Source organism: Osmia lignaria, chromosome 8, assembly GCF_051020975.1.
Source record: "Osmia lignaria lignaria isolate PbOS001 chromosome 8, iyOsmLign1, whole genome shotgun sequence".
In the NCBI taxonomy this organism is placed as follows: domain Eukaryota; kingdom Metazoa; phylum Arthropoda; class Insecta; order Hymenoptera; family Megachilidae; genus Osmia; species Osmia lignaria.
Genome location: NC_135039.1, coordinates 16,163,031 through 16,181,712, shown reverse-complemented (window position 1 = coordinate 16,181,712; position 18,682 = coordinate 16,163,031). Strand labels below are relative to the sequence as shown.

Sequence of the window (18,682 nt, the reverse complement as noted above, 5' to 3'; positions counted from 1 at the left end):
CCATTGGATATCACGGGAATCAGGCCCAGACTGTTACACCACTGAAAAAGGGTTCTTCCCCTACCACACCATTTTTTCGATCCCCATAGTGGGGATTTTGCGTTAAAATCCCCTAGGACTAAGATCTTAGTCAATGTTTTGCGAATGCTCACTAGGAAAATCTCCATCGCAGCCAATTGAGCCTCAAACTCTTCATTACTAACATTTGGGGAGGCATACACGCTCACTAAACCTATATCGTTATATTTTATACCGACGAAACCCATGCCGCAACTCAGTACTGTTAGTTTTCTGCTTTTAGCTATACCCAAGTTAGTGACACATATAGATGCCCTTCCCGACAGGTCCGTGAACCAATTTTCTGGTGTAATATATGGCTCTGATAACACCATTATGTCTACGTCATGTTCTCTTGCACTGACGTTTACTAGGTCATTTGCAAGCCTACAATGATTTAAATTCACTTGTAGGATATGCAGATCATACGCGCCTTTTGTTCTTTAAAGCCTCCTTGTATCTAGGACACCTTACCGAGGCCGCAACGTGTCCTATCTGGTTCTCGGGCAAACCATCCGCAACGCATAATCTACATTTGGGCTCGCTCGCACACTCTTTCATGTGATGACCAGGTTCCCCGCACTTTCTGCATAACCCGCCTTCCTCAACAACGAGTTTGCAACCACTCGCTATGTGGCCAATGCCATGACATTTAAAACAACGGAGCAGTCTTGGTATCTCCCTCGCCGTAACGATCGTCCAACCGATCCTTATCCTGCCCACTCTTAGGATCCGTTGCATGTCTACCGCTGGTCCTTCAATGACCGCTATCTTGTTCATTCTTGGGTCGGTACGTAATATTTTGACCCTCACACCTTTGGCGTCATGCCCCAGCTCTGACCTGACGGCTTCCATTACATCCTCCTTTTCAGCGGAGGGGTCAATACCTCTCATCTCAACATCAAGCATGGTCTGTAGCTTAGTCACCTCAACGTTAGCGCCAAGCTTACCATCCAAATTTCTTCTGAGCTCATCTAGGTCCGACCCTGGTGCAAACTCTATCAACAGATTCCCTGCCCTGGTCTGTTTGACATTTCTAACTCCATCTGGAGTCTTGCCTGCCACGCCCTTTACTTTTTTAAGGACCTCGGCGAAGGAAATATCTTTTCCAAAACGGACCGCTATCGCCTGCGGCTTCATAGCTCTCCTAGGCGTATTCTTTATTCCAGCCACTCTACCGTTTAACATTCCTCCCCTAATATTTCTATTGGGTGTTTCAGTTTCTGCTCTGTCAGTGTCCTCCGGATCCGTTCTTCTTCTTCTCCTTCTAATCTCCGTCCAGTCACCGTCACCAGAGACCTCACCCCCATCCTGACCTGTTACTTGTCCCCTATTCGCTGGTATCCTATCCCTAGGTGTCTCCGTCTGTGTTTTAGAAAACCTCGTCCTCTTCCCCTGTTTATCCGTGGGCGGGGTGATCTCCTTCCTCTTCTGTCTTGCCAGAAGGGGGGGGAGAGCACTCCTCCCATCGCTTTCTGTTTGTGTTCCCACTGACTTTATTTCTTTTTCAGGTTTCTGCACCACCTTCATCTCATTGGACTTCGTCGTTATCTTCGTCTCCGTGTGGTAAGTATCTCTGTTCCTCCTTTTTTCTGTGTGGTCAGTGTGTGCTTTCCTTAGCTCCACCACCGCCGACATCACCTCCTGTATGTTGTCTTTTAACGATACATACGTTTTTTTGAGGGCAAAATCTTCCTCACCTTCTCTGTTCAGTATCATATTATCAAACACTACGTTATGATCATTTATCACGTTGAGGATCTTCTCCATCACCGCAAGACTGGCATCAACCTTTTCTTCAAGGGTTAAACTCTCCTTTCTTTGTTGTGGGGGCGGGGGGGGTACGCCTACCTTTTTCCCCTTTGTTTTTCTCCTGTTATAGTCACTTTCATATTCTGTTTCCGCCTCATCACCAGTAAGGTCAATCGACTCCATCCTCGTACTAGCGGACTTAAAAACTCTATTCTTTTGAACACTCGGTGGTGTCCTGCTCAAACGCGAATTTCTTGCAAAGGCTCGTTCTTCCTCCACTATTCCCGTGTTACTTACCGGGACTTCGCCAGTAGCAGCTGCCTGTACGGGGGCCTGGCGGTCTACCGCCCGTACTGTGCAGTCGTAGGTTGACGACGCGGGGGTGCCTGCACACTCACTCCCCACCGCGCCGGTACTGGGGGGTCCGAGTCCCCCTGCACCGTAATTCCTTTTACTATATTTAACTTTGTCCATATTTATATTATTGTAGAGTAGTCCGTTAAAACATTGCCGAGTCGTCATAAGCAATACCATCCCTGAAACCCTAACCAATCCAGCTCATGTCCATAATACACAGCCAAGTCAGCATCATAACGGGTAAATGGGAGACATATATAACAAAGAAATATAAAAAATCTCTCCAGGAAACTCGAAAGACGTGTAAACCAATCACAGGAAACCCGCCACGCACTAAATTTATGTCAAAACTTCACGAAATAACGAAAACCGCGACTTTCAGTAAAAACCTTGCTCAGCACTCGCGCACAACTCTTATATTTTCCTTCAGGACTTGTTCGTGCGTTCCATCACCTCTCTACCTCACAAAAAACTACGTTTCATCACATGGGGTCCAAGAGACCCCATGGGTCACCAAGGGCCCCGACCCCTGAACAATGAGGACCATCCTGACAAGGGTGCCTCAAGACCCCTGCCCCTAAACATTGGGGGCCATCAATACTGGGTGCTTTAAAGCCCCAGCCCCTGTATGATGCGAGCCGTTTCAGCAGGGTACCTCAGGGACCCAGCCCCTTCGATACCTCAGCCCTTCCTACATTGGGTTTCCTTAGACCCCATGGGGCAGCTGGAACCCCATGGAAAGTCAAAAATCGATTCAGATGCCCAGAAAAACAGAGTCTAACCGAGTCTACGCGCATCATCACTCGCGCACTACGTCACACTGACGTCACGGGGCGTCCAGTACCCCGGTGGGGTCTTCAGGGCCCCAGAGGTCCTCAAGACCCCATGGGTCAAAATGACCCCCGGGTCACCCAAGACCCCGAAAATATATTATTTCATTTTCGATGTAAAAATTTTTCGCGACCATTATATCGTCCTCTACTGTACCGGGACTTATTAATTTCAACATGCTATATGTAACCTGCTAACGGGCACTTCTATCGCACATATGACGTCAAAAATTGCTTTCTACCGCTCACCGAAGTACCTATTAAAGTCAGTCGGGTGCCAAAGAATACTAAAAGCAGCTGAGAACGTCCATATATATACACGAGATCCCATAATTTCAACGCAAAATACATAACAACGATCTCGGCACTCCCACTGTCACTATTCATGACTAAGTTTACGATTTTTAATTAATTTTAAACACTTTTGCAAATTTATTTCGGTGACACGGGCCCTCTTCGCGATAGCTCCTTCGTTGTTCTTCTACATTCGAGCTGTTTTGCGCCGGCGCAAGTCTTTTCCAGCTATCTGATTGGTCGAACATCTCGAAAATAGCTCGTAGAGTCGCGCTAGTGATTTCCGGCTGTCACTTCATGTATCCGTTTTCTTCCACGTGTACTTTTGCCGTGTTTAACGCTTTATTTCGTCGAAAATAATAATTATTGGCCACTCACCGGTGCTGGGATGGATACCTCGTGTTTGTGAAGTATGTCCAGTGTGCTGATCACCTGTGTAGTGCCTCTCCCACGTGTCCAGTGTCTGTGAAGTGTTCCTTGTCGTGTGTCCAATCACGTGGTCCCTCCATCTTGTCTCCCTCGTGTCGTATGGTGTTAATTGTATCTTTTTTGTATTTTCTTCGTTAAATAATCAGTTCCGTCCTAGTTTTCGATACAGTAGTGAAAAATGCGACCTCACTTATGGTGTTTTAATAACTAAAATCTCAATCTTTTGGAGTGCAGCGTATTAATTAGTTATAATATCAGTGTTCCAACTGTCACTTTCTCCTAGCCGAACTCTTTAATTGTTAAAACTTTCATAACTGTTTATCAAATTTCCAATTTTAATATTAATGTCTTGTACGGTACAATAAATGAAAAAGAAAATCACAACCTTGTCTATAAATAATTATTTTCCAACCTCTTTAAACCGCACTTTACCCGATCCTTGCCGGAGCGGACCCGACACACGTCCGCTCGGTACGGCGGTTCGCACTGCACTAACCTAACCCTAACCTAACCTAACCCTAACCTAACCTAACCCTAGCATGCTAGGGCACATACACATCTAGCATGCTAGGGTTAGGGTTAGGCGTAAGGGTTGAGGTTAGGCGGTTAGGCGAAGGGGTTAGGGTGAGGGGAAGGGGTTAGGGTTAGGGTACGTGTCCGGACTCTAACACTAACCCCTTCCCCTAACCCTAGCATGCTAGGGAACATACACACCTACCATGCTAGGGTTAGGGTTAGGCGTAAGGGTTAAGGTTACGCGGTTAGGCGAAGGGGTTAGGGTGAGGGGAAGGGGTTAGGGTTAGGGTACGTGTCCGGACTCTAACACTAACCCCTTCCCCTAACCCTAGCATGCTAGGGAACATACACACCTACCATGCTAGGGTTAGGGTTAGGCGTAAGGGTTAAGGTTACGCGGTTAGGCGAAGGGGTTAGGGTGAGGGGAAGGGGTTAGGGTTACGGTACGTGTCCTGACCCTAACACTAACCCCTTCCCCTAACCCTACCATGCTAGGGCACATACACATCTAGCATGCTAGGGTTAGGGTTAGGCGTAAGGGTTGAGGTTAGGCGGTTAGGCGAAGGGGTTAGGGTGAGGGGAAGGGGTTAGGGTTAGGGTACGTGTCCGGACTCTAACACTAACCCCTTCCCCTAACCCTAGCATGCTAGGGAACATACACACCTACCATGCTAGGGTTAGGGTTAGGCGTAAGGGTTAAGGTTACGCGGTTAGGCGAAGGGGTTAGGGTGAGGGGAAGGGGTTAGGGTTAGGGTACGTGTCCGGACTCTAACACTAACCCCTTCCCCTAACCCTAGCATGCTAGGGAACATACACACCTACCATGCTAGGGTTAGGGTTAGGCGTAAGGGTTAAGGTTAGGCGGTTAGGCGAAGGGGTTAGGGTGAGGGGAAGGGGTTAGGGTTACGGTACGTGTCCTGACCCTAACACTAACCCCTTCCCCTAACCCTACCATGCTAGGGCACATACACATCTAGCATGCTAGGGTTAGGGTTAGGCGTAAGGGTTGAGGTTACGCGGTTAGGCGAAGGGGTTAGGGTGAGGGGAAGGGGTTAGGGTTAGGGTACGTGTCCGGACTCTAACACTAACCCCTTCCCCTAACCCTAGCATGCTAGGGAACATACACACCTACCATGCTAGGGTTAGGGTTAGGCGTAAGGGTTAAGGTTAGGCGGTTAGGCGAAGGGGTTAGGGTGAGGGGAAGGGGTTAGGGTTACGGTACGTGTCCTGACCCTAACACTAACCCCTTCCCCTAACCCTAGCATGCTAGGGCACATACACATCTAGCATGCTAGGGTTAGGGTTAGGCGTAAGGGTTGAGGTTACGCGGTTAGGCGAAGGGGTTAGGGTGAGGGGAAGGGGTTAGGGTTAGGGTACGTGTCCGGACTCTAACACTAACCCCTTCCCCTAACCCTAGCATGCTAGGGAACATACACACCTACCATGCTAGGGTTAGGGTTAGGCGTAAGGGTTAAGGTTAGGCGGTTAGGCGAAGGGGTTACGGTGAGGGGAAGGGGTTAGGGTTAGGGTACGTGTCCGGACTCTAACACTAACCCCTTCCCCTAACCCTAGCATGCTAGGGAACATACACACCTACCATGCTAGGGTTAGGGTTAGGCGTAAGGGTTAAGGTTACGCGGTTAGGCGAAGGGGTTAGGGTGAGGGGAAGGGGTTAGGGTTAGGGTACGTGTCCGGACTCTAACACTAACCCCTTCCCCTAACCCTAGCATGCTAGGGAACATACACACCTACCATGCTAGGGTTAGGGTTAGGCGTAAGGGTTAAGGTTAGGCGGTTAGGCGAAGGGGTTAGGGTGAGGGGAAGGGGTTAGGGTTACGGTACGTGTCCTGACTCTAACACTAACCCCTTCCCCTAACCCTAGCATGCTAGGGAACATACACACCTACCATGCTAGGGTTAGGGTTAGGCGTAAGGGTTAAGGTTAGGCGGTTAGGCGAAGGGGTTAGGGTGAGGGGAAGGGGTTAGGGTTACGGTACGTGTCCTGACCCTAACACTAACCCCTTCCCCTAACCCTAGCATGCTAGGGCACATACACATCTAGCAGGCTAGGGTTAGGGTTAGGCGTAAGGGTTGAGGTTAGGCGGTTAGGCGAAGGGGTTAGGGTGAGGGGAAGGGGTTAGGGTTACGGTACGTGTCCTGACCCTAACACTAACCCCTTCCCCTAACCCTAGCATGCTAGGGCACATACACATCTAGCATGCTAGGGTTAGGGTTAGGCGTAAGGGTTGAGGTTAGGCGGTTAGGCGAAGGGGTTAGGGTGAGGGGAAGGGGTTAGGGTTAGGGTACGTGTCCGGACTCTAACACTAACCCCTTCCCCTAACCCTAGCATGCTAGGGAACATACACACCTACCATGCTAGGGTTAGGGTTAGGCGTAAGGGTTAAGGTTACGCGGTTAGGCGAAGGGGTTAGGGTGAGGGGAAGGGGTTAGGGTTAGGGTACGTGTCCGGACTCTAACACTAACCCCTTCCCCTAACCCTAGCATGCTAGGGAACATACACACCTACCATGCTAGGGTTAGGGTTAGGCGTAAGGGTTAAGGTTAGGCGGTTAGGCGAAGGGGTTAGGGTGAGGGGAAGGGGTTAGGGTTACGGTACGTGTCCTGACCCTAACACTAACCCCTTCCCCTAACCCTACCATGCTAGGGCACATACACATCTAGCATGCTAGGGTTAGGGTTAGGCGTAAGGGTTGAGGTTACGCGGTTAGGCGAAGGGGTTAGGGTGAGGGGAAGGGGTTAGGGTTAGGGTACGTGTCCGGACTCTAACACTAACCCCTTCCCCTAACCCTAGCATGCTAGGGAACATACACACCTACCATGCTAGGGTTAGGGTTAGGCGTAAGGGTTAAGGTTAGGCGGTTAGGCGAAGGGGTTAGGGTGAGGGGAAGGGGTTAGGGTTAGGGTACGTGTCCGGACTCTAACACTAACCCCTTCCCCTAACCCTAGCATGCTAGGGAACATACACACCTACCATGCTAGGGTTAGGGTTAGGCGTAAGGGTTAAGGTTAGGCGGTTAGGCGAAGGGGTTAGGGTGAGGGGAAGGGGTTAGGGTTACGGTACGTGTCCTGACCCTAACACTAACCCCTTCCCCTAACCCTAGCATGCTAGGGCACATACACATCTAGCATGCTAGGGTTAGGGTTAGGCGTAAGGGTTGAGGTTACGCGGTTAGGCGAAGGGGTTAGGGTGAGGGGAAGGGGTTAGGGTTAGGGTACGTGTCCGGACTCTAACACTAACCCCTTCCCCTAACCCTAGCATGCTAGGGAACATACACACCTACCATGCTAGGGTTAGGGTTAGGCGTAAGGGTTAAGGTTAGGCGGTTAGGCGAAGGGGTTACGGTGAGGGGAAGGGGTTAGGGTTAGGGTACGTGTCCGGACTCTAACACTAACCCCTTCCCCTAACCCTAGCATGCTAGGGAACATACACACCTACCATGCTAGGGTTAGGGTTAGGCGTAAGGGTTAAGGTTAGGCGGTTAGGCGAAGGGGTTAGGGTGAGGGGAAGGGGTTAGGGTTACGGTACGTGTCCTGACCCTAACACTAACCCCTTCCCCTAACCCTAGCAAGCTAGGGCACATACACACCTAGCATGCTAGGGTTAGTATTAGGCGTAAGGGTTAGGGTTAGGGGGTTAGGCGAAGGGGTTAGGGTTAGGGTAAGGGCACTCGAAGGAAATAAGATAAAACAAGTAAAAATATTACACCAAGCAATCAAACTTACATATAAATAGTCGATCGGAGACTTGGAATACTTCCAACCGCACTATAATTGGAAAAATAACATATACATATTAATAGGTGATAAGAAACAACGGTCCGAAAGAAAACGCATAGCCATGACAGTAGGCTTAGTCATGGAATATAAAATATATTAAATAAATGTAGCATCTTATTTCGACAAAGGTATATACAATTTGAATACAGAATTCACTGGGTTCACTTCGATCTGTCGACGTTGAACGATGCGTTTACAAGAGTGCTAGCCTACTGCTTTTGATGGTACCCGTGAACATGTGCGTGATCGACGCGTGGTTGGCGGCTCGCGTGGACAATGAATTAATCTTGTAATTGATCCGGTCGCTTGCACTGTTGCTGCGAATCTTGAGCGTTTCACCGACCGTTCGATGGTCGATATTTTTCGTCTGAACTGCACTTGAATTATCTATATTCAACAATCCAGTGAGCACGAGTCCGAACTTGATGAATCGATGCTTGATAATGGCGTCGTTGCGCGCGACCCGACGAGAAGACCACTAGTCACGCGTTCACCTAGATGGACGACTCCCGATCGATAAATCGATCGACCGTGAGCGCCATCATGGCTAAGCGGATTCTCAAACATATGCTACAATGAAACAAATAGTTAGTTAGAAGGATAACTTGGAATGTACAAAGGAGGGCATAGAAAATAATAGTTTTAATATTTTAATATTTAATTATTTAAATATAGGGAGGCAACGATACGCAAATAGGTGACATTGCCGGTATATACATAAGAAACCTTGCTCTAAAATCAAAAATAGGTAAATATACTTCCTATGTCTGTGCCCCAGACCCGAAATCGTACCTACTTCAGCAGTAGCAACGCCCCCTTTTAGTCGCCTCTTACGACAGGCAGGGGTTACCGTGGCTGTATTCTAAACCCCCAGCCACGGGGGATAAATTAACTTTTCCGAACACAAACTTTCCGCATACCGTACATACATACATCCCGAGACCGACCTTTTCGCGAAATATTCTTTCTCAAAGCAAACTTGTATCGATATTTGGTATCGATACGTATCGATATGCATCATACTCTTACTTACAATTGATTATTCAGCGAGAGGCAGCTATATTCACTCGTTCAGGCAAAGATCACAACAACATCATCATCATCATCCTTATTATTATTATTATTATTATTATTATTATTATATCTTTCAATCGATAAAAGAAGAATTTATAATAAAAAATTACTACTTTATTTTTGTTACGATTGAAAATATTTTGCTTTAAATTCGCTTATTTTTACTTTAATCTGTTGAATCCGAAAATAAAAATAAAAAACACACATGTAATCGAGGGATACAAGAAAAAAATACTGCAGAATCTTATTCATAATTCCTTACTTCTTTTTCTATACATCTTACTCCGACGAATGCCCTAAAATAATATTTCAAACAAGTTACAAACAAACAACATTGATGAATCTGTCAACGGTAATCGATCCAGTTTTCTGTCGAGGTACGCAATATCTCGCTCGTCGGTATAGCGTTGATAACTTTACCTGCGCAGTACGTAACTATTACATAGCAGATAGGTATTTTTACCATGTATTGCACTGTAAAGGTTGTCAAATATCGACGTAGCTTAACACTTGATTTCCGACATCGCTTTCGTGGCGCACTCTACGATTTAGAATGTAACTTTTAGAAACCACATGTTCGTCGATAGTAGTCGCTTGCCTTGCCTTAGACTCGTGCCAAAGTCGAGATTTTCAAATTCTGAATACATATTTCGATTTAAGGAATGATCGATATGCAGGATTCTATCGAGAATCGTAGCGAATCAAGCGTCGTTTTCGCTTTAATCGGTACACAATATTATCCTTTCGAAGCAAAGATCTATCGCATTACAATTGCCTCTCTGTGTTCTAATAAATTTCCAGTTTCACTTACCGTTTAGTTTTCAGATTCTATGGCATATCGGAATATACAGTACAAAAAAAAAAAAAAAGAAAAAAAAAGAAAAAAAAAAGTAGAATGACAGTACGTGGTAAAAACAGAAGCAATCTTCGGATTGGTCAGGTGAAGCAGTAGGTCGCGATGAGGAGTTGGGGTGGTGGCCGAGAAATGGTCGCGTGTTTCGCGAAAAAGAAATACGCGCAAGTTTGGTGCAGATCTGAACGTAACAGGTGGTTAAACTACTGTAAAACAGGTGCAAAAGTCGAACAAGTTCAACTTTGCCGACGAATAAAAGTAATCTTCCTATCCATTTCAGTTATCCATTGAACAATTCCTTAGTTTAAGTCAACTTATATCTCGGAAACTCAGCACTTCGGAATATGATTTATAGCTGAATAGGCACAATCGTATCTTCCACTACGATGACATATGTTTTTAATTTCCCTTTAATTTCTGTACTTATTAGATAACACAAAAGCTATCATTACTCTCTAATTCCCGTTCTTCTTCTGTTTCATTGAATCCGAAGAATATAAAGGATCGAATATTATAGATTATAGATGGGTGGTATGTTAATCGAAATGGGATTCTATAATAATCATTTTGACAAATAAAGAAAAATGCTATTACTTGATACAATTATTATCATCATTGTTCCAGTACATTGGGCTCGCATTTTGATGGGTATGTATTCGACGGAATGAAAAGCGAGATCGATGAAAAGGAAAAATGAAGTAATTTCTCAATGTTTTTGTATACCGAGATACACACCCGCGCGCGTTTTTATATTGATCGATACATCTAATCGTAAGTACATCAAGTTATGAATTCGCGCCTCATCATTGTAACTGCAAAAGTAAATTGCATAGAAATCACGGTTCAGCTAAAACGTGAACTGTTATGTTTACGAAAAGGAACAAAATGTCCTACTGATGCACTTGCATCGACAACGTACGCAGCGCACTTAGATTCTCTCTCTCTCTCTCACCTCTCTGTCTTTCTACATTCATCTCGTATGTATATACACCTAGTTAACATCAAAATAAATCTATTTCCGGCATTATTTCGAATCGGGACTATATACACGTTGGCGGAATAAAAGTACTATGCGCGAAACTTTCTCGTTGCTCGCATTCTACACGTGCTAGATCTTTGTCATATACATATACGTACATCGTTATTTTTTTAACATTTCAAACAGATAACGTTTTTTCAATCTCTAACAGATTTTGGATAATCGGCAATATCATTCGATAATCTTTATGTTTCTTTCGTAACACTTTTCTCGTTGATGCACTTTTTGCACACGAACCAGCGAATCTGTACCGTTGTATGCCGCAAATATACGGGAACTGATCCACACCAATACCGATCGATCATTTATATAATTATTTAGAACCACGAGTCGGTCGAACCAACCGTTTTTTGCCGCGTATCACACTGTATTTCCGTCCTTGGTTGGTTTTTTCTTACGTCTATCGTGCAGCACACTTCCTGTTTTCAATTTTTTCTCATCGTCTTTTTTCATTGCTTCTCCTTTTACTTTTACTTTTACTTTTACTTTTACTTTTACTTTGGTTTAAATGTTTTTGGAGAGGGATCAGGTAGGGAAAGAACAAGAATTGTTCCATTTACTTGGGAGTGGTAAATATTGATCGTCGTGGTGGTCGTGGTCGTTTTTTTTTTTTTGTACAATTTTTTTCACGCATTACATCGAATTGTATTTAACAACGAAACATATGCACATTTGCACCGTTTCGCGTAAAAGCACTCGCGTATAAAGTAGGTACGCGATTGTTCTGTGTAGGTATCTGTCGATGATGGTGTTTAAAGTTTACCAAGGTCTCCACATTCCTTCTTCGTCCTTGATGGGTTGTTGGTGTGGATGAGGAGACGGCGAACGAATTCCTGTTACGAATTCGTTGTTGGCGCGACGAAAGGATCTTTCTTCCGGCTCGAGGGATCCTTCGATGGATAACCGAGCGGTCGTGGTGGTCGTTGTCATCGTCGTAAATTGTTGCTGTTGTTGCTGTTGTTGCTGTTGTTGTTGATGATGATGATGGTGGTGGTGGTGGTGGTGAAGATGGTGTTGAAGAACGGACGGCAGCGTACTCTTGGTGCCGCTTTTCAGCTTTTTCGAGGTAGTTGTGAAATCAAGAGGTTGTTCCGTTTGCTCGACTTTCGGAACACCGTTATTGGATTTCGAAGCAGACAGAAGATTGTCGGTGACGAAGGTGGAAACGGGGGCGGAAGCGGAAATGGAAGCGGAAACGGAAGCGTTGACGGACGTGGTAGCGGTAGCGGTAGCTGCAGCGGCAGCGGTAGCAATAACGGTAGCGGTAGCAGCAACGGTAATGCCGGCGGTGACGGCAGTCGTGACATTCGCAACGGTGGCATTTGCGGCCACGGACGAGACCGCGTCTTGCCATTCTTGCATATCTTCGTGGTGTCGTTTCGCGAGCTTGTCCGTTGCCTTTAGGAAAGACATGTTAGTGGCAGCCCATACCGTGGTCGGTGGATTCGGTCCGATATTGATACCGTTCGCAGCGGCAGCGGCTGCCAATTGAACGTAATGACTAGGAAGAAGGAAAACGACTTGACCGTCGGGTAATCTAGAGGGAATCACTTGTACCACCGATAGCATGTTTGGATTTTGTTGAGAACTAGAAGGTTGATCGATAACCGGTATGCCGGACGGAGTGGGAACAGATGGAGGTTGATGATGATGATGATGATGATGATGATGATGAGGAGGAGGAGGAGGAGGAGGGTCAAGGTTACCGGTGCTGTTAACCTGACCAAACGCGGTACTTGGCCCATTATTGCTATTGCTACCACTGCTGCTATTATTGTTGTTTTCATCGCCACCGGTAGTACTGCTATCCGGTCTGGCTGGTTCGATATCCGGGATTTCTGCTTTTATCAAGCCAGTCGGATTTAGTGCTGTACTAGAACGCGAAACCGATGGTACGTGATGCTCTAACGGACCGGGGCTACTCGCACCCGTCACTCGATCCGTCACGCTTCCGGGACTGCTGCCTAATCCGCTATCCGGCCTCGAACCTAGGTCCAAGTCCAATTCTGACACGCAACTGTCTAAATGTCTGAGTAACCTCTGTTTCACAGCTGGGTCCATCGGTGTCGTATTCCCTGTGATTATATCCGGAGCATCAAGGTACCGACTCACCTGTGGCACAAATTTTAATCGGCTATATTCTTTATTCAACTATCCTTTTCGATTCGTGGAAACGAATCCCGGCTACTTCATTTCGGATAGTTCATTTTCATCCTCTTGACAAACCTAATTGTCGCCTCAATCTTACCTCCCTAGAACAATCTTGATAGCCGGCCTTGTATCTGGATAAACCAGGTTGAGCAAGAGATCGTTGCCTTTGCAGATGCCGAACCGTTAATTCCAAAATGTCAGCTTTCTCGAGCTTGCTATGCTTCGTGTTCTCTAGCCGGGCGCTGTCAAGTATAAGCGCCTTTAGCGCCGCCAACGACTGATTGATCCTCGCTCGCCGTCGCTTTTCCATTAGTGGTTTATTAGCCTAAAATATATCACATACATATATAAATACACAGTAACGGTATCGTTCAAAAGTTAGTCACGCGTTGCAAGTAATACGGATAATACGATAGACCTTTTATGTGTCCTCTATCTGTTCAATTTATTTCTCATGCGTTTTTTCTTTATTTCATTTTTGCCATTAATAAATCAGTAAATATATATGTATGAACGTATATACGTTTCAAAATTCAAACCTTTATTTACGTATATACGTGTACAAGCGGTTTCTTTGCAAATGTGCTAATTAAGTCTAACCGATCTCTAGTGATCGAGCATACGTTAACCGATCAAACTGCGCTCTTCTATCAAACGCGAAAAGAAGGAGAACTACAATTGTACTCACTCTACGGCCGTCCGAGTGTTTAGGGCTCGGGCTAAGACTAGGACTAGGGCTGGCAGCCGGACTGGCCCCCTGCTGCGCACTTTGCTGATTTTGAGATTGCTGATGATGATGCTGTCTATGACTATTACCGGCCAATTTCTTCTCTTGATGCCTCAACGAATGAAGACGAGCGGTCATTTTAATAGGCCGCACGGGCCTCTGACTGTAGCGACGATAATGAGAATAGTACTAATGATATCAATGGAAATGACTCTAATGATAATAATAACAATGGCAACGGCAACAATAAGAATGACGATGACCAAAGTGGCGGCAACGGTGGTAACGACAAAGGCGACTTCGACGTCGACGTCGACGACGACGGCGACGGCGACGACGACGACGACGACGACGACGACGACGACGACGACGGCGACGACGACGACGACGACGACGACGACGACGACGACGACGACGACGACGACGACGACGACGACGACGACGACGACGACGACGACGACGACGGCGACGACGACGGCGACGACGACGTCGACGGCGGCGGCGGCGGCAACAGCGGTGGCAACGATGCCAGAGGTAGAATGGATCTCAGCGTCCAAAAAAGTTGGCTGGACGCAGCTGAAGCACTCAGCATTTCGCGATCTAGAAAGCTACGCGGCACTACGCTGACACCACACTACCTTTATTTGATTTCAACTGTTTCGACACTAGTGTGCAGCACAAAACTCTCGCTGTATAGTTTGTCGTTTTAACGATACTGTTAACACCTTAAACGATATAGAATAACAGCAGAAATCCTCTCTATGATTAATGCATCAAGATGTATCTGCTCTGTCAGGTAAATAAGCATCGTGTCGAGCGAAACTTTGTTGCTGCATTGTTGCTGCCTGTATAGCTTCAATTGTTATTACCAGTTTCTTTGAAAAGAAAACACGTGCTTGTTACAACAGAAACACTCAACTTTCCATGATAAAATTTTCAGGTTTTTCCACGATCTCAAATAGAATAAGCTTTCGGTATACGTATGGACACCACGTGGTTCATCACAAGTCACACTCATGACGACATAGGTTCTCTTATGTATTATTCTTTATAGGCGTTTCTTCGTTCCGTTCGATCTATTCTCTCGATCCGTTTCTTCGTAATTTCGATAAAGTCCATTTGGTTCACTTATTTTTAAAAAACATTAATTTTCACTCCTTTATTTCGGCCATTTAATTAGTCGATTTAAAGATGAATAAAATATATCGCGTTATTTCAGATTTGTTTCGCGTACCGCAAACTTGACATTTAACGAATTTCTATTTCATTTATGTCGAATATCGGCATAAACTTTTCTTCAAATTCAATTACGATTTTTTATACGTATAACTGTTCAGGAAACACGAGAGAATCTTTTTTTCTCATTGATTTAGTCGACGGTCAAACGACCATGACAACGTTCAAGATAAAAGCGGTACGCTTTTCGTTGACTTTGTGTAAGCGATATTTTGAAAAATTCGCGCTATATCCTTACTGCACGAAGGACGATGACGAACTGCGAGCCGACGAGCGGTAGCTGGCGGCTGTTCGCCAAGATTCGCGCGTGTGTGAATCGCGAACGAGAAGCCGGGAACCGCACGGAGGATCGCGCCGCGGTTGGCCGTGCGTGTGGCGGGTGGCGGGTGGCGGGTGGCGGGTGGCGGGTGGCGGGTGGCAGGCGCTGGGTGGCGAGTGTTTCGCGTCGGACGAGTCGGGTGGCGGGGGACCGATGGTGGCTGCTTGCCAGAACCGCTACCGTCAAGGGGCTGAGACAGAGGATGAGGAGGATTCGCTTGCCCACTCACGCGCGCCCTTGCTTGCGGCTACCTATTCTATCTCACCCTCACTCTTACTCTCTCTACTACCCTATCATCTCTTTCTTCTACTCTCCTCTCTGCTCACTTACGCTTCCTATACTTTCTTTTTTTTTCCCTACCGTTTCTAGTCAGTTGCATGCTGCTTGCATGCCATCTACCCTACTCTCGAGTTTTTCTTCTTTTTCACCATATCGTTTATCGTCCAACAATCGCGGACGCAACCGCGACCGCGATCGCGACCGCGACCGCGACGCATCGTTCTACGGAACAAGAATACATCCAACGTGTCTTTGCGTTATTACGTGCCGAAAGTGTTACGCACCTTAGTAACATACGAAAACTGACATTTTCATCGGTTCACATATGTATAACGTTAAGCTCTGAGTGAATTATCCAACATCTATGCACAGTACAGTAGTTTTTCATCGAAATCGTATAAATCGTTTGGCTGTTGAATAACTAATATTTTCCGTGGACAACGCCAAAGATTTTCTATCGATTTGCAAACCTTGTGTGTGTGTGTGTGTGTAGCAAAGACGAATCTGTTTCAAGTTACGATTAAACTTACATGCTAAACGCAATAAACGAGTTGCATCATAGCTTTTCATGGTGGATCTTTAATCTCCTTCTGTTCGACTATCCGTCTGACTATCTCTCCAACTATCTGCTTGTCTACTGTCTGTCTGTACGATGGCATTTCCTATCTCTCTCCCTTCTCGTATAGCTCTGTTCATTTTTCTTTTCACTCATTCTTTCTAGCTTGCTGCCTCTCGCTGGAAACGAAAAGGCGGTGATGGTAACGGCAGTAGGCAGGTCGTGTGCGTGTGACTGGATATGGACGAGGATAACGCCGTGGCGCAGGGAATTACGACGAGTTGCCGAAGAAAAGCGGTAGTGGGATGAGGGCGAGTGATGGCTCGTTGTCGGTAGTGGCACGGCACGAGCCAGCACGGCGCTACCTGCAAGTGGCGCGACGCGACGCGACGCGACGTGGCACGATTCGGCGCGATGCCATCCATCGGCGTGATACGAACCGACGTGGCGCGAAGCGGTTCGATACGGCGTGGCTGGAATCGAGTCAACTCGGGCTGGATGTAGCGCATGGCGGCCGAGGGAGTGGAGCAAGTGCCGTCATAGGACAAGCTCGATCCGTACTGTTCGGCTGGTCGAGGTGATGAGCCCTCGAGGCGGGTGGCCAACGACGAGGTTGCGGTAGGAGGCAGGAGGCAGGTAGCGAGCGGTGGATGGTAGACGGCATGCGGCGCGAGCTGAACGTCGACGGTGTGGGTTGGGGTGCGACCAGAGGCGTGTGGCGTGTGGCGTGTCGCGTGTGCCGTGTACCAAGCAGAGGGAAAGAGAGACTACCGGTGGACGGTTTATAGCCGATAGGAAGGGAGAAGGAGCGAATGGTCGAATGGGTGGACCGTCGCGTCGCGTCGGCATGGCGGGGCGTGCAACGGGTACTGGGTGGTTAGCGAAAGACGTGGCTACGGTGGCGGTGGCGTCGTTCAAGAGGAAACGGGAAAAGTTGCTGGCAAAGAGGCGACGAGAGCATACCGAAGAGCGAGAAAGCGTGCAAGCCAGGAAGGCTATGACAGCAGAGGTAGAAGAGGCGGCAGTCGGCACGCGCTACCTAAAACGTTCCACCCACGCAAACGTATCACGTACGTGCGAACGAGCTTGTACGTGAATACGTGCGTGTCAGGCTGCCGGTCTGGCTGCGTGGCTGGGTGCCAACGTGCCAGCCTGTCGGCTTGTCGGTCGACCGCCGCGATGCGACGCGACGCGTCGTGTCAACGTGCCGTTTCCTCTGCCTACCTACCAACCAATATATGTATCGCACGTTTCTGCGTCCGTGCACGCGACAAACTTAAGCTGAATTGGACGCATTCGTTCGTAGACCAAATTTGTTAAATCGCTCTGTACTTTTGCATTTCGTAGTTAATCGTTGCGTTCAAAGACGACTATCTTTCCTTTCCTTTCCTTTCCTTCGGTTTCTTCTTTTGTCTACCGATCTTTCATTATTAACGCCAAATGAATATTGTACTTTCTAATATTTATGTACCTACTTTTTCTTTCATGTATGCATATCGCTCATGTATTCTTAACTATTTGAATTGTAAGGAACGCGAGATTAAATGATTTCGCGTTACTTCAATCGTTTCGCGATGCTTTTCCCGCTGAAAGAATCGTCACTGTTCTTCCAAGTTGTGTCGTCGTCGGTCGTCAGTCGTCTGTCGTCTCCATCGAGTAAGAGAGTCGATCGATCGATGGCAAACTCAGCGTGTTACGTACTTTTCGCGATAAGATGTAGGATAGAGAAAGAGGGGGAGCGGAACGAGGATAGAAGATGGAAAGAGCAGGTTTGCCCGGTGGCTTCGGCATTGATCGTTCCCTGAAGAAGAGAAGGAGGCAAGCGAAACGAAGAAGAGGCGTACACGAGAAATTCGAGACGCGCGGCATCGCCCGACGGCGAAACGTTATCCGGTATGCAAGAAAGGACGTCCTCATTAGCGGGACGACCGACGTAGCGCCGCGTCGCGTCGTTTCAACTCGACAGGAGCGATCGCGAAATGTAGCCTGACGATGCCGATCGTGTCGGAACAACTTATCAACGCGACGTTCGATTCGGCACAGCTAGCCTTCTTCTACTGTACATATGTCTTCTACTATATTTCATATTTCATTCCATCTATTATTTTATCCCTGTAACAAAATGAAATAATAAGAAAAAGAAATTTTTTAATAATAAACATGCACTGACTGTATTGAAATATTACTTTACTTTTGAATTTAGACGACAGTGTGACGATAACGCGATATTCGTTAACCACTAAATTCATTCGTTCGCGTATATTCCTTCTCACTTCCGTTCTCTTCTCCATTCCTCACCCTGTTCATAGTTTTGTTGTAAATCCGATTTTTCCCATATGTAAGTATGTATGTATGTACATGTGTAGGTATACGTCTTGTTATTTTTCCAATCGTTCGAACAGAACGGGAGGGACG

At 46.8% G+C, this 18,682-nt stretch overlaps 1 protein-coding gene across 1 annotated transcript; it reads right to left on the bottom strand.

Moving 5' to 3' along the window:
* Positions 1–11,112: 11,112 nt before the first annotated feature.
* On the bottom strand, positions 11,113–14,351 carry Sidpn (bHLH protein similar to Deadpan). The gene is made up of 3 exons (XM_034328834.2): positions 13,839–14,351; positions 13,248–13,475; positions 11,113–13,111 (listed from the first exon to the last, which is right to left on the bottom strand). The coding sequence occupies exons 1-3, from the start codon at positions 14,013–14,015 to the stop codon at positions 11,759–11,761; spliced, it is 1,758 nt and encodes a 585-aa protein (XP_034184725.2). The 5' UTR covers positions 14,016–14,351; the 3' UTR covers positions 11,113–11,758.
* Between the last annotated feature and the right edge of the window lie 4,331 nt (positions 14,352–18,682).

Coding starts and splice junctions, on each gene's coding strand:
- Sidpn (XM_034328834.2), bottom strand. CDS start 14,015: ATGACCGCTCGTCTTCATTCGTTGAGGCATCAAGAGAAGAAATTGGCC. Junction 13,476..13,838: donor AACACTCGGACGGCCGTAGA/GTGAGTACAATT, acceptor GATATATTTTAG/GCTAATAAACCACTAATGGA. Junction 13,112..13,247: donor ATCAAGATTGTTCTAGGGAG/GTAAGATTGAGG, acceptor TTTGTGCCACAG/GTGAGTCGGTACCTTGATGC.